General features: G+C 44.5%; 1 protein-coding gene across 2 annotated transcripts in view; it reads right to left on the bottom strand.

Annotated features, from left to right (window-relative positions):
* Positions 1 to 13,787, bottom strand: part of GTF2H3 (general transcription factor IIH subunit 3) — a 55,954-nt gene that overhangs the window by 27,072 nt on the left and 15,095 nt on the right. For both annotated transcript variants that reach the window (XM_069215009.1, XM_069215010.1), the window contains exon 3: positions 2,498 to 2,604. In XM_069215009.1, coding sequence (XP_069071110.1) covers positions 2,498 to 2,604 — 107 coding nt within the window. The remainder of the gene's footprint in view (positions 1 to 2,497; positions 2,605 to 13,787) is intronic.

The raw sequence follows: 13,787 nt of genomic DNA, 5'->3' as shown, positions 1-13,787 counted from the left end.
CACCCATCTCAGTAAGAACTGCTTTTAACATTTGCTAGCTCGTGCAAAGAGCCATATTAGAAACTAGCCTTCTCTATCTTCATGATCTACTCAACATCAGTGGTGGCTGAAGTGATCCTAGATGTCCCAAAACACTTCATCTAACTAATTTAGAATGTCAGCTGCATGGAAAAGGCCTTCTGGTACAGCCACTGCAGCCTTGAATTCTTCACCTCCCAACCTTAAAACAGTGAATTCATTCTCTTCCAAAAGCAGCTCAGGGCTCATCATCGAATCAGACAATTCCTAATTCTGTAAATCAATCTCTGAACTCTACAGCAAGTATGCATACATTTCAAAGTTGTGGTTGTTTAATAATCTTTCCATCTCAATATAATTCTTGACATGTTAATATTGTTGGAATGTAATGAACTCTCACACTGGCTGGTTGAGGTGTGCAATATAAAAAAATGATAAAATAAATAGAATAATAAGTCTTGAGACAAAAGCGCTTCCTGATGGGAAGCCTTGGCAAGGCAAAAGTGACAGTCACTTTTATTGAGTGAGCCGACTTGAATAACAACAGTACAATCATCAGAAGCTGCTGAGTTTATGTGTCAGGCCTGTCTGGGCCAAGGAACAAGAGTGGTCTTAGGCCTGTTGTGGCAGATTGTGCAGCACACAACCATGCTTGGATGTGGGGCAAGCAGGCTCTAATCTACTAACAGTCTGTCTGCTATGTTGTTGAAGGTAAAGCAGCATAGTTGTAAAATCCAATATAGATGTGAAAACTAATCACCTGGACAAGGTGCTTGTCTGTGTATATGTTCAAATAGGTTGGAGGCAGGGTACACACTCAATATACTCGGTAAGGTTTGGCGTGTGGTTATGTTAAACAGAGTACGGTTTGTTAGATCAGCATTCATTCGTTTCATTGCCTCATGTAAACACCACAGTCAAATAGGTCCGCTTACATTAGATCCAACTGACGAAGAGAGACAATGTGAAGATAATGAAATTAAACATCTTGAATGCAAAACCTTACACAGGCATGGCTAGATTGCAAATTCAAGAAACACAGATTGAAATAGATGCAACGTAGGCACTTAGCCTTATTAGCAACAAACAAGGAAGCAGGCACTAGAAACCTGACACTATTAAAGAAATTCCTGTGAACACAACTAGCTTCACGAGGCAAGGTCTCGGGTATCTATACATTCATTGAGAAAAATGAATACAAGCACAGAAGGAGATACCAAACAAACCAGGAAAAGTCTATATAGAGATAGACCACAGAAAGAATGGGAAGGGCGATGGAGAGATATTCCAAGACATTTTAAAATGATAACACCTACAGAAAAGACCTACAAACCACTCTTCCAATGATACATGACTCCAGAAAAACTACACTGCATACACCTAGAGGCGCCCCACTCCTTCCCATGCTGGAGATGTAAGACAGAAACGAGAATGCTCAAAGCTCACCCTGTATTGGAAAGAAACTCTTTAAGTCAAATCAAGGAAGCATTGGGAGACCAGATAACAGAAAACCCAGGATTAGTATTTCTGGGACACTGAGGAGAGACTGAGAACATTAATTTCCCATATACAGCAGCTTTCTTGCAATTGGAGGGCCACAAAAGTAATAACTGCAATACACTCGACAAAGAGTGAAACTTCAAACTTTTCACAGTGCTTCTACAAACTGTGGCAAATTTTTGCTATTAAAAAATTAATATACACTCTCAGACAAGACAAAAAGACAAACAGGTGAAAATGGACGTACAATGAACTGAAATTTGCTATAAGTCCCAGTTCGATTAATATTGTTACATTATCTGTAGATGAGCACTTAGCACATAAAATGTGGATTATGTGTAAAGTAGAACCTTATGTAGAAGGACTAATAGCGTGTTAAGGATAAATTAGCTTGCTCTCCCGAGGTACCTTTTTTTTTTTTAGCAAAGACTACAGGAATAAATCTGGGCTCTTTCATGCAAAACAGGCTGTTGGGGGTGGGGTGGGAGTTAATGAATACAAAATAAATGAAGGACGTAAGTAAAGAAGTAATATATGCATTACATAGCCTTTAAAACGTAATAAAAAAAAGACACAGATTAAAAAGGTATGCCTATGCTTAAGTAGAAATACAAAAATAAAGAGAAAACACAAGTTGGCAGAACACCAAAATAACTGGTCATTCTATTGAGATAAAATAAACCATTACCAAATTACACAGAGACATTGGTGAAATAAATAGATAATTCCTAGTCTGAATATCACACAAGGCCACGTATATTATGCATCGTATACTGCTGTTCGATGGGAGGTATAAAATGTTTTTGTTTAGGAAGACCAGAGAGTGATCACGAAATTCTCAAGAAATAGTCAATTTACAAGACTTTGTGTTCCCCACAAAGTAGACTGTGCATTATATGGGGCCCTTCTCAATTCAATTCTAAGTACTGCTTTTTGAAAAATAGTTTAATACAAGGGTATAGTGTTGTTTTAATCATACCTTTCATTTGTGTGGCTGGCGATTATAGCAAGTTTGCTGTTGCGGCTCATAAATAAATGAGAATTTCCCATCACCATCACGGCATCGATGCATTTTGACAAAGTAAACTGTAGAAACATGGAAAAGGATGAATTTGGAGTGTGAAAAGTGAGATGAAACGGTCTGCATTAAGTTAAAATAATGAAGTGGCTGTCTTGGTACACTTTGACGGTATTCCACATTCATAATCTAAAACATTCTATACATTTATCAAATGTAAGTGAAAATAAATGTGATGAAACAAAATGCCTGAGTGACTTTGGCGAGCGGGACGTTCTTAAGTCACAGGCATCTTGGCGCTGCTCGGAGACCCCTGCTCTTTTCTATCAAATGGTATGGACTGTCCTTTGATTGCAAATACTGGAATGGGATTGTCCTGTGATTGCGAGTACTGGGGTGGGACTGTCCTTTGATTGCGAGTACTGGAGTGGGATTGTCCTGTGATTGCGAGTACTGGAGTGGGACTGCCTTTTGATTGCGAGTACTGGGGCAGGATCATTGAGGTCCTGGAAGCAGGCGATGGACTGGTGCACAACGCAGGAGAAGGCAATATACGACGCCAGGGGATGTCCCAAAAAGCGTGCAAAGTTATGGCAAAAATGGTTGGAGTACTGTGGATTACAGTGAAGGATATGTTCGGGTGGGATGCAGGGATGTACTTATTATGCCCTTGTTTTACTGTATTTTTGGACCTGTGGACATATTAAGGGTTGTTGTTTGCTTCAGAATCAATAAACTTCAGTTCATAAAAAAAGTAGTCAAAACATTTTAACAGGGATAAGTGAAGAAATAAATGTACATTCTCTAATTTGCTATCTAAGTGCACAAAGCAGCTGGCGTTTTATTGGACCACTCAGCTCAGGGGTAAACATCCTGAAATGTAATACTCTCCAATTTTAGTTATTTAAATGTTGTTTTTGTTCGATGTCTGTGTCCCCTCGGTCGACTTTAGGATTACGCATATAGTTCTGCTGATTTTAATTTGATATAGCTCGTGTCCATGAGACAGCAGTAATCAATTTGAAGAAACAATAGTTCTAGAACACATTTTGAGTTGCAATTATATGTTATACCAGATATGACCAATCAATTTCCACAGACAGGTGATCTAGGGTTTTGGCCCATGCTTCCAATCCAGCATAACTTTTACATACCACTCTTAGCACCCAAATCTAACCCTCTTGTCACAGGCCTCGAAAAATCATAAAAATGTTACTAGACCGGCAGGTCGAGTAGCTTGAATAATCTACTCGACCTAACTGTAATGTACTTGACCCAGAAACGGGTCTCAAATTGTGGGATCCTAGGCAAATATTGTATTTTACAGTTGCCTTCAAATATGTGAGTTCAGCATTTCTGGTGTAAAAAAAATCCTCTTTTGTTCGATTAAATACACTAAACGTTTGCTCCATGTATAATAAATCTAGCCTACATATAAGGTATACATGATCCATGCATGGCTTGCCTCTTAGTTTACTAATATCTTTGCCATCAGAGCAGGAGTGTTTCTCAGTTTATGTTTAAACACTCACTTTTAATAAATATATCACTAAAGCATGATGTGGTAGCGCACTGTCATTTACAGACAGTAACTTTCCAAGAAATGTCCAAAAACGTTCTCACTAACTTCCAGCTTTACTGATAAAACTATATAGTGTATCAACAATAATCTGTGAAATTTGGGTTTCAGAAAACATTTATCATTTGCACATTACCAAGTAAAGTGTTCTGACTTTTTTTCATTCTATTAAAAAAACAATCATCACACAGAAGTAGAAAAAATGGTCTTTCACAGCTACTGAAATATATTTTGAAATGTCTGTAAAGTTGACTTAGTAATACAAATGTTGTGCGTTAGGAAAAACCTGATACCAAAATCCTTTCATTTAACATAGGTCAGACAGTTCACCTTACAAAATCCTAGAACTCTGCAGTCACAAGGAAAAGTATTTACATTGCAAGAAGACAAACTGACTTTTGACTACTGTCTCTGAACACAGAGCAAATATGACAAGAATAAGATTTAAAGACATCTTAATTGCTAATTCAGTTTCTGAGTCAACAGAACACCTGTTCTTTATCCACTTGAGTGGTCGAGTAGATTTTTCGAGCCCTGTGTCCTGTCCTGAAACAGTGAAGTGTCATACTTTCATTGTGATTGTAGGAAAGTAGGATCTTTCCGATACAGTTACCCCCACTTTTTGTCTGGTGTCAGTGTGTTTTGACTGTAGTGCACAGGGATCCAGCTAACCAGGATCCCAGTGCGAGTGTTCTCTCCCCTATATTTAGTTGGTAGGCAGCTTTTGCACCCCATTATTGGCATACAGGTGTACCCCTTTATGTCCATAGTATATGGTACTTAGGTACCCAGGGCACTGGTATACCAGGGGACCCCCAATGGGCTGCAGCATGTATTATGCCACCCATGGGAACCCATGCAAACTGTGACTACACGCCTTCCATTGCAGCCTGTACTAAATGGTGCATGCACCTTTCACCCCAGATATAAGGCTCCTCTTATATCATGGTCACTGCACTCTGACCCTATAAGTCGCCCCTCGGGTAAGCCCTTCAGCCCAAGGGCAGCGTGAATTGGTTCTAAGTGTGAGGGTGCCCTGCATGGGCAGAGGCACCCCTGAAAACCACAGACCCCATTTTCTGGGCTTTGTAAGTGCAGGAAAGCCACCTTAAGGAATGTAGTTGACACTGGTCATCACAAGATATACAAATACATAATGACTTCACTGAACCTAGTCATGTTTGGTATCAATCATGTTGGAATCATGCAACTACACCGATTCCGGTGTTAGCTGCATGATACCATGTACTGTGGGGGCTCCTTAGAGCACATATCTGCCTGTGCAGCCTTGCAGGGTCTGCGTGCAAGCCAGTGTTGCCGCCAACCCCAGACACTGTTCTGCCCTCTTGCTGTTGAGCTTAACTCGGACAGGGGAAGGCAGAACAAAGAATTTCCTGTAGCAAAGAGGTATTAGCACCTCTCCTTTAGAAATAGGCATCTCTGGGCTAGGGTGGGATGCTCCCCGAGCACCACTACACTGCTTTGAAGGGCACATTTGGTGCCCTCCTTGCATAAACCAGTTCACTCCAGTGCAGGAGCCCCTGGCTCCCGCTCTGGCACGAAAGCACACAAAGGACAGGGGAGTGACTACCCCCATATCCAGCTCCTTATCCAGTTCATCCCCTAGGGAGGTGCCCAGAGATCTTCCAGGTGGCCACTTGATTCTGCCATCTTGGAAATAAGATGAGCAGAGGACCCTGGGAGCATCTGACTGGTCTGTCCACCAGATTAATGTCCCTGACCCTCCCTGATAGGTGGGTCACTGCAGGAGATGTCCAACCCCCTTCCTGGGTTAATTAAGGGCTCCCCTGAGGATGGGTCCATAGATTCGACAGCAAGAGCAGGAGCTGCCTGCAAGTCTCTTCTGCAAAACTCTTCTGCAACCTGGATACTGCAACCGCTGCTGGACTTCGCTGGGTACAAAGATAAGACTGCAACTGGTAGGAGGGCTCCTAATGCAACTTTGTCCCCGTGCACTGCAAGGACTCTGCAACCTTCATGGCCGTGCATCCTCCAGAGTCACAAGGACTCTGTCTGCCCTTAGGACAGACAGCAAAAAGGATTCACTCCCCTGCATCCGCAGGCACCTCAATGTCGATGACCAGTGTGTGGATCCTGCTACCCCACAGACTCTTCAAGGCTCTACAATACACGTGGTGGGTCTGTGGCTCTCCAGAGGTCGGACCTATCTTCTTTACAACTGAGAAGTCGATGGTCCCTCGTTGGAGCTGCTTCTCCAGAACCCCTGTGCACCGCATCTGTTTGCTGCTGCCAAGGCTTGTTGGCTCTTCAGTCCAAAGACCTCCTAGCTCCAAGAAACCTCGGCATCCAGCATCACACCACTCCAGGAATGACAAGCTCCCTGCAACCTCTGCGACATGGGCATCCTTCTTTGTTGTGCTGCTGAGGCCTCTCTGCGACTCCCTGTGCCAGCTGCAAGCCGGTCCTCCTGGGGTCGCCAATGATTTCTGCCGGCTCGCCTGCTTGTTGAGGGCTGGCTTGACTTACCTGCAAAGGCTGAGTCCCTTGGACCTTGCTGGTCCCCAAATCCTGTAACACTTTGTGCAACATTTTCTTGCATTTGCCAAGGATTATTGGTGGTCCTGCTGACCACTCTGCAATTCGACGACTGGTGTGGGACTGCTTGCGGATGACTCCTGGGATCTTCCTGCATCGTCTGGACACCACAGCTGCACTTCCACAACAACCGTCCCTCAGGGAAGCATCTCCAAGAAGGGTGGGCATTGCCCTCCTGCAACCCCTGGGCATTTCTGAGTAGTCTGGACTCTGTCCCCTCTTTCCTTAGGTCCGCTTTGTTTGGAATCTACGCCTGGGCGCCATCGACCTGGTCCACAGGTCACGACAGCTGCTGGACAATTAAGGTCCCCATTGACTTCAACGGGAGGTTCTGACACAATTTCACCCATATGCACCTGGGCTTCCTGGTGTAGATACTCCACTTCTCTGGGTATACATGGGTGGGGGCACTCTTGAACCCCCCTTGCCCTAACAGGTTTTGTCAGGGTCCTGTGAGAAGGGTCATAGAACACACAAAAATCTAAGTGCGACTTCTCAATATTATCCTATAGACACTGACTTGTGATTGCTACTCTGCACATGGGCGCCTGTGGAATCCTAGCTACTTACCTTTGGTGTTTTAGTGCTTCCTCAGTCCTAGGGGTCCTTGTGTGGTAGTCTTGGTTAGTAGTGACTTTCACATTCCATTTTTAGGTCGAGCATTCAACACCTCTTGTATATACTCCTGTGGGCTTCAAGCCATTTCATTTGTTTGTTTCAGTGTCCTTTAAAAATCCTTGCTTGCTAGTGGTCAGTCCTGCCTCTTTGTCCCTCCTTTTTTCTCTTTCCTTTCTTTCAGGGAGCAGGGATCAAGTACTGTATGATTACGCTTTGGTTTGTTATCTGTTCTTTAGGAGACTATTTTTTTCTTGTTTTCCAGCTCGTCTTACTGTTTGCCTGTGCTCAGCTTAGGTGCCTGTGGCTGCTTGCATTTTAATATAGCATTCCTACCTCCCACCTCATCCCATGTTGCTGCATGCCCCCTCCACCCCCACCTTGTGCCTGGTGCTCCCATCCTGTCCCTCACCCCTTCCGCCACTACTTGTTTTATTTTACAGCCCATTGGTGCTAAAGTTCCCTCGCAGTCCTCTATCGACATCGCTGCCCTTGTGAAGTGTTCCGGGAACTCTCGCTCGGAGGCCCAGCCATGAGGAGGAGATGGGTGAACTGCGTGCGCCATTTCATCCCAAAACGTCTTAAAAGAACACTTCGAGAGGACTCAGTGTTTTCTAATTCCTGGTAAACAGTATTAAGCCAACTTTTACACTCATCATTCCTTACAAATGTAGTTTTTGCATTGGTGTTTTGGGGCAAACGCTAATGCAAAAATAGCTCGTTACCTCTGCAAATTACGTAATCTGGCCTATTGTATATTTTTGCACTTAACGCCTTGCACATTTTTCTTGTTTTAGTTGGCTCCTGCATGTGTTATTGTTTGCCAACTGCGCACGCTTTACGGCCCCCTTATCTTTCAGTATGGCGTGCTCTGGCCAAACTTCGGTACCATAGCACGCTTTAACCCTCTAAACCCCAGCACAGAGCCATCCAGAGCAGATGACAACAGACGCCACCACACAGTCCCTTGCAGGAACATAGACTGTGCCAGTAAGACAGCAACTTGTTAGGTAGTCTAGGGCTGTGTTCACACGATAGTTACGATATCCTAAAAACCCTCCTCCTTGGGTGTTCAGAAATGCTCACATTTCTACGGACACACAATGCATAAGTGGCGCAGGGCATGAGCTGCTTTGTTTACCGGCACACGTCTTGCAGACTTCTTTAAGTTGCAAGACTTCCCTCCTCTCGCTAAATAGCTCGAACTTGGGGCCAGATGTAGAAAGCCTTTTGCACGTCGCAAACTGTGAAAAACGCAGTTTGCGACGTGCAAAAGGCCTAACGCGATGCACAACCTCAAATTGCGAGTCGGTACCGACTCGCAATTTGAGGCTGCGACTCGCAAATAGGAAGGGGTGTTCTCTTCCTATTTGCGACCACATCGCCATGCTGAGTTGCTTTGTTACCGCGAATGCGGTCGCAAACCAACTCGCAGTTACCATCCAATTGAAGTGGGTGGTAACGCATTTGCAAAAGGGAAGGGGTCCCCATGGGACCCCTTCCCCTTTGTGAATGTCGACAAAAATGTTTTTTCAGAGCAGGCAGTGGTCCTACTCTGAAAAAAACGAAACCAAATGGTTTCGGAAGTTTTTTCTTTTTGCAGCTCGTTTTCCTTTAAGGAAAACGGGCTGCAAAAAGAAGAAAAAAAACTGCTTTATTAAAAAAAGCAGTGACAGACATGGAGGTCTGCTGTCTCCAACAGGCCACCATCCCTGTGAGTGCATGGACTCGCTTTGGGGTCGCAAACTGCGACCCACCTCATTAATATTCATGAGGTGGGTCTTTGCGACCCCATAGCGAGTTGCAGAAGGTGTCTGAGACACCTTTCTGCATTTGGTTTTGCGAGTTGCAATTTGCGAGTCGCTGTGACTCGCAAATTGCAAGTCGCAAAATCATACTTACCTACATCTGGCCCTTGGTTCTCGCATATAGCTTTTCCTAGGGATGAGCCAGTTTTATCTTCTAACAGACCCATGTTGCTCTGGTTACAGTGCTTGCCTTCCTCCAGTGTCCAGTTTGTCTCTGTGTGAAGGCTTTCCTCACTCACCCTGTTTGTTCCCTGTTTGCCCATATCAAGCACTCATAGCCCACATTAGCTATTCTCCAGGAATAGCCAGCTGTAACAGTTCGTTGTGTGCTGCGTAAGATGTTTCTTTTTTTTTTGCAGTAGGCGTAATTGCTTCCTTGTGTTTAGTCCCTTTCCCCCTTTGTCGCGATTGTCTTTACTTTGCAGTTTCTTTTTTTACCTTCAAACTGATATGCCTCAAATTTCGTTTTATTGAGGGAAAGGGATGCACAATTTCCTGGGTGGCTTTTCCATATCGGTAAGGACAGTGCCTTTGACTTTTTAAAGGCTCTTAGTGCACCTTGCTGAGGTGGAGATGTTTATCTTGGGCAATAAAACTCATCGTACAAGGTTGTTTAAGGAACGCGGCAGCCCACTTGCCTCTCCGAAGGAAGTGGTTCCTATAAAGATAACGTTATATTGGCGAGGGTCAGTACCTAACAGCTCCGGGGAGCCCCTCCTTCCAGGCACTGCAATCATTCAAAATAACAATGCTTTATTGGAATGATTAAAACATGGATGCTCTGCTACAACTTGGTGAGACATGGTATTTCTTTCACCTGTATAGCAGACTGGGGGTCCGACTGATAAATGCAAGTCAGACGTACTCCTGGTTAGCTACTGTATTCCAAGAATAGTCTTGGTTTACGCCTAAAGTTCACAACTTAGCCAGGAGCACTACCAGAGCAACTCACAGCAAAATCTTCGAGGTTCAGGCCATTAACTGACTACCAAAGAAGCATCGCAGGTCTAACGCATCGAAGCGCTGTGGTGCTGGCAAGGTGACGCCCTCTTGTCTGTGGATCCTTTCTGTGCCCTGACACTGACTTTCAGCCATCTTAGCTTTAGTTTGCCACAAAGGACGTGATGTTGGCCCGTTTCCTGTAGATCTCCCTGTTCTCCAGGCTCATAGCTTACAGCTTGAAGGTAAGAAATGTTGCAGGTAAGTTTAATGATGCTGCAAATAAGAGTCAGGCTGAATGAGTTGACATATGCCAGAGTGGGTTACAGGGATGTTATACAAAAAGACTGCTGTGTGTTGAGGAGACAGCCAAAAACCTATATTACATTTTTCAGATCACATATTTGTAGTTTGCAGTACAAGAGTGGAATTGGCCATCAAGGTGCTGTTAATTCTCTGTATCCTTTACAGGACTCCTAGTGGCGATGTCAGAGTACAGCGCCCTCAGGCCTTTCAGAGCACCAAGCACATGCAGTCGCCCTGAATGTACAATAGGAGGTGTTTCACCTGCACCATAAACAATAGCGAGTTTTGTGTGTCAAGGGAAGTTCTGCAGTGAATGCATGCATGGAAGAAAATGTTACTTCTGCATAGTTAACGTTCTGGCTTAACGTGTGTGTTTTATGTCAGGGGTAAGCACATGACCCGGATTACATCATGGCATGACATGACATGTAACAACAGTGACCAGCCTTAACCGCTCACACCGATCTCTTCCTAATCAAATAAATGATGAGTGCTGGAAATATAGCGTGTTTCTTTTTTAGCTGTTTCATATAGCGCGAAATCGATCCAAAGCTATTGGAACGCTTTACATGAGCACCAGTTACATTAGAGAGATTAAGTAATGTGTCCAGATCCACAGGGTATTGGGCGGACGCCGAGACTACCGCACGGTTCCCCAGTTTCAAAGTCAGCAGCTCTTGCTGTTACGCCACACGCTCTTTCTTCTACATCTCTCCCCACAAACAACCTCACCCACCTCCCATCTTATAGTTCCTCCCTTCTCCCCCGACTAGTTTTGTTAACCCTATACCCACTTTGGCCATGAACACATGCAAAAGCATGTTGTGTTTTTTTGTTTGCCGGTGAGAGACAACATTGCTTTTCTACTCGCTCTTGGTGTGTTTATTTTCATTGCTTAATGTGTATATTGTAACAAAAATATTCTCATCGCCCTGGCCACTGGCCTCCAAGTTTGTTGCAATTGCCGCTTGCACCAGTGTTTTTTGCCCGTTGCCTCCTTCTTTGTTGCTGCTTGCCACTGTCATGTTTGCTGTTTGAACCCACTGTTGATGTAGCTTGCCCATGTGTTTCTTACTGCTTGCCCATTCTATGTTGTTGCAGCTGGGACTGCCTACCCACCCCTCTCCCCCTCTCGTTGCTTGCACTACTTAGAATAGCAACCTAAAGGGAGCTCCTTTTATCAGCCTTGGCAGGATGAGACACAAGGTTGGGCCCTATCCCCTTTTACAATTCACATATTTATGCAACAGATACACTATGCTTTCATAGGCCCTTTCTTAGCTACACGCCCTGTTGCTTCTTTTCCGGATTGTAAGGTAAATCCAAGAGCCAGTGGCCACAACAGAACTGAAATTACAGAAATAATAAATGAGAGCGGAGGGAATTCATGCAGGATTCGACATTTTCAAGCAACCTTTAAACTCTAAAATAAATCACACCATACTCCTCCTGCGCAGACCTCACTGTCAAGCCCAGGGGCTTGGTAGAGATTCAGACAAGTGTCTTTAACAACCTAAATGGAACTCATTTAGGATCGTCCCAAGAAGGATGAAATGGCAGGTTTGTCCTTCTGGCCAGCTGAGAAAGAGCTTGTGAGCCCTGCTGGAGAAGAAGTCTGAAAGAAGGTGCAGCAACCACGGGGTTTTCTCAATGTGTGTAGACAAATTATGCCACCTTCACTATCGGTTCTAGGGTTTGATAGCGCTTGAAATGACTGCTATCAGCAACCTAAATGGAGCACCTTTTATTGACTTGGGATGGATGAGAGGCCGGGATGCAGCTGTTGGGGGAGGAGCTTGCGAGCCGTGCGCAGAACGTGCTAATAGAGAAGGAGCCTGAGGCAGGATGCAGGCGCCACGGACTGTCTTAGTCACGTGTGTGTAGGAATCGTGCTTTCTAGTGGTGGGAGGCAGACAACTTTTTAGTGCCTAGATGACAGTCGTAGGTTACGTTAATAGGCTTTTGTGCAGACCTTGCAGTCAGTCCTAGAGCTTGGTAGCAATTCAAATGTATGATATTAGCAACTTACAAATAGTGCTTCCTTTTATTGCCCTCAGAAGGATAACATTGGCTTATTTTGACCTCAGCTTGTCTTCACATCGGCATACCTTAATATTGGTGTTTCTTCACATCACCATATCTTCACATCAGTATATATTGGGGACTACAAATCCTCATATCTATTCTGTACGGCTCTCACGCCTATCTAGTTAATAGAATGGCAGCACTTCTGCTGCATTATTTTGTTAGCTGTCTTGCAAAAGTTGGTTTATAAGTTTGTCTATTTGGAGGCAGTGAGTTGCAGTTAGCAAAAAGTGGTGTCAAGCACTATCAAACTGTTGGTCTTTGGGCAAGTTTTTTTTTTTATAAACAAGTTTTATTCAGTTTATTGAAAGTAACATTATTCGTGCAGACAATCGCCAGGGCCACAACAACATAGCAAGCAAGTGTGGCACGAACTCTGATCGATCATATCAGAATGTTGTACATTCATTCAAGTCAGAGCGATGGATATTCAAGGGATCTGGCCCAACCACCTTGCCTATACCCGTTTGTGTTTAAGGGGGCACCCCAGGACTTCTTAAACCGGTTGTTCTTGTCTCACGCACCAGTCAACTCCCTGGCACCACTTCGAGAGGGCAGGGAGAGCAGGTGATTTCCAGTTACTTGCAATGTCCCTTTTGGCCACCACCAGGAGGTAAGCTCAGTTTGGGTTTTCCCCACTCCCACCAGCACAACTAAGAGGATCAATAAGGGGGACTGTGGGACCTCCTGCCCTAAGATCTCATTCAGTTAAGTCATTATCGCCACCCAGTACCTTTGGATTCGGGGGCAGACCCAGGTCATGAGATAGAAGTCAGCGGGAGTTGCTGCACATCTTGGACATGCAGGGTTTGGTAGGAGCCCTTTGCGATGTAGCCTGGTTGGAGAGAGGTACGAGCCTTACAGATAATATATTTGTATTAATCGCAGGTGGGGGGACATGGTGGTAAGACTGGGGGGACATGGTGGTAAGACTGGGGGGCCATCGGGGCATCATGCCAATTGTTTTCCTCTAACGGGCCCATCCATTGTTCTCATCTGGTCCTAATAGTGGTCAAGTCCCCTGATGTGTTAATAACTAGCGTCTTATATATTTGGGAGACCCCACTATTCCCTAATGCACCCAGCAGAAGTTTGGCTTCGGACAGGCTGTATTCTGGCAGGGAGTCTACGTATGTAAGATGCTTGAGGAGGGTGTGGCGGGGTTGCAGGTATCTATAGAAATGGGTGTGCGAAAGTTGATAGTCTGTATAGAGGTCTTGAAAGAATCGCATATATGAACCAGTTCACATATCACCGAGGTGGGATATGTCCAAAAAATCCTATTTGTCAAACCCTTGCAAGTTCGACAATTCATGTACCCATGTACCATGCCAGAGTGGTG

This window comes from Pleurodeles waltl, chromosome 11, assembly GCF_031143425.1.
Source record: "Pleurodeles waltl isolate 20211129_DDA chromosome 11, aPleWal1.hap1.20221129, whole genome shotgun sequence".
Taxonomy (NCBI): domain Eukaryota; kingdom Metazoa; phylum Chordata; class Amphibia; order Caudata; family Salamandridae; genus Pleurodeles; species Pleurodeles waltl.
This window is presented reverse-complemented; position numbering and strand designations above follow the sequence as displayed.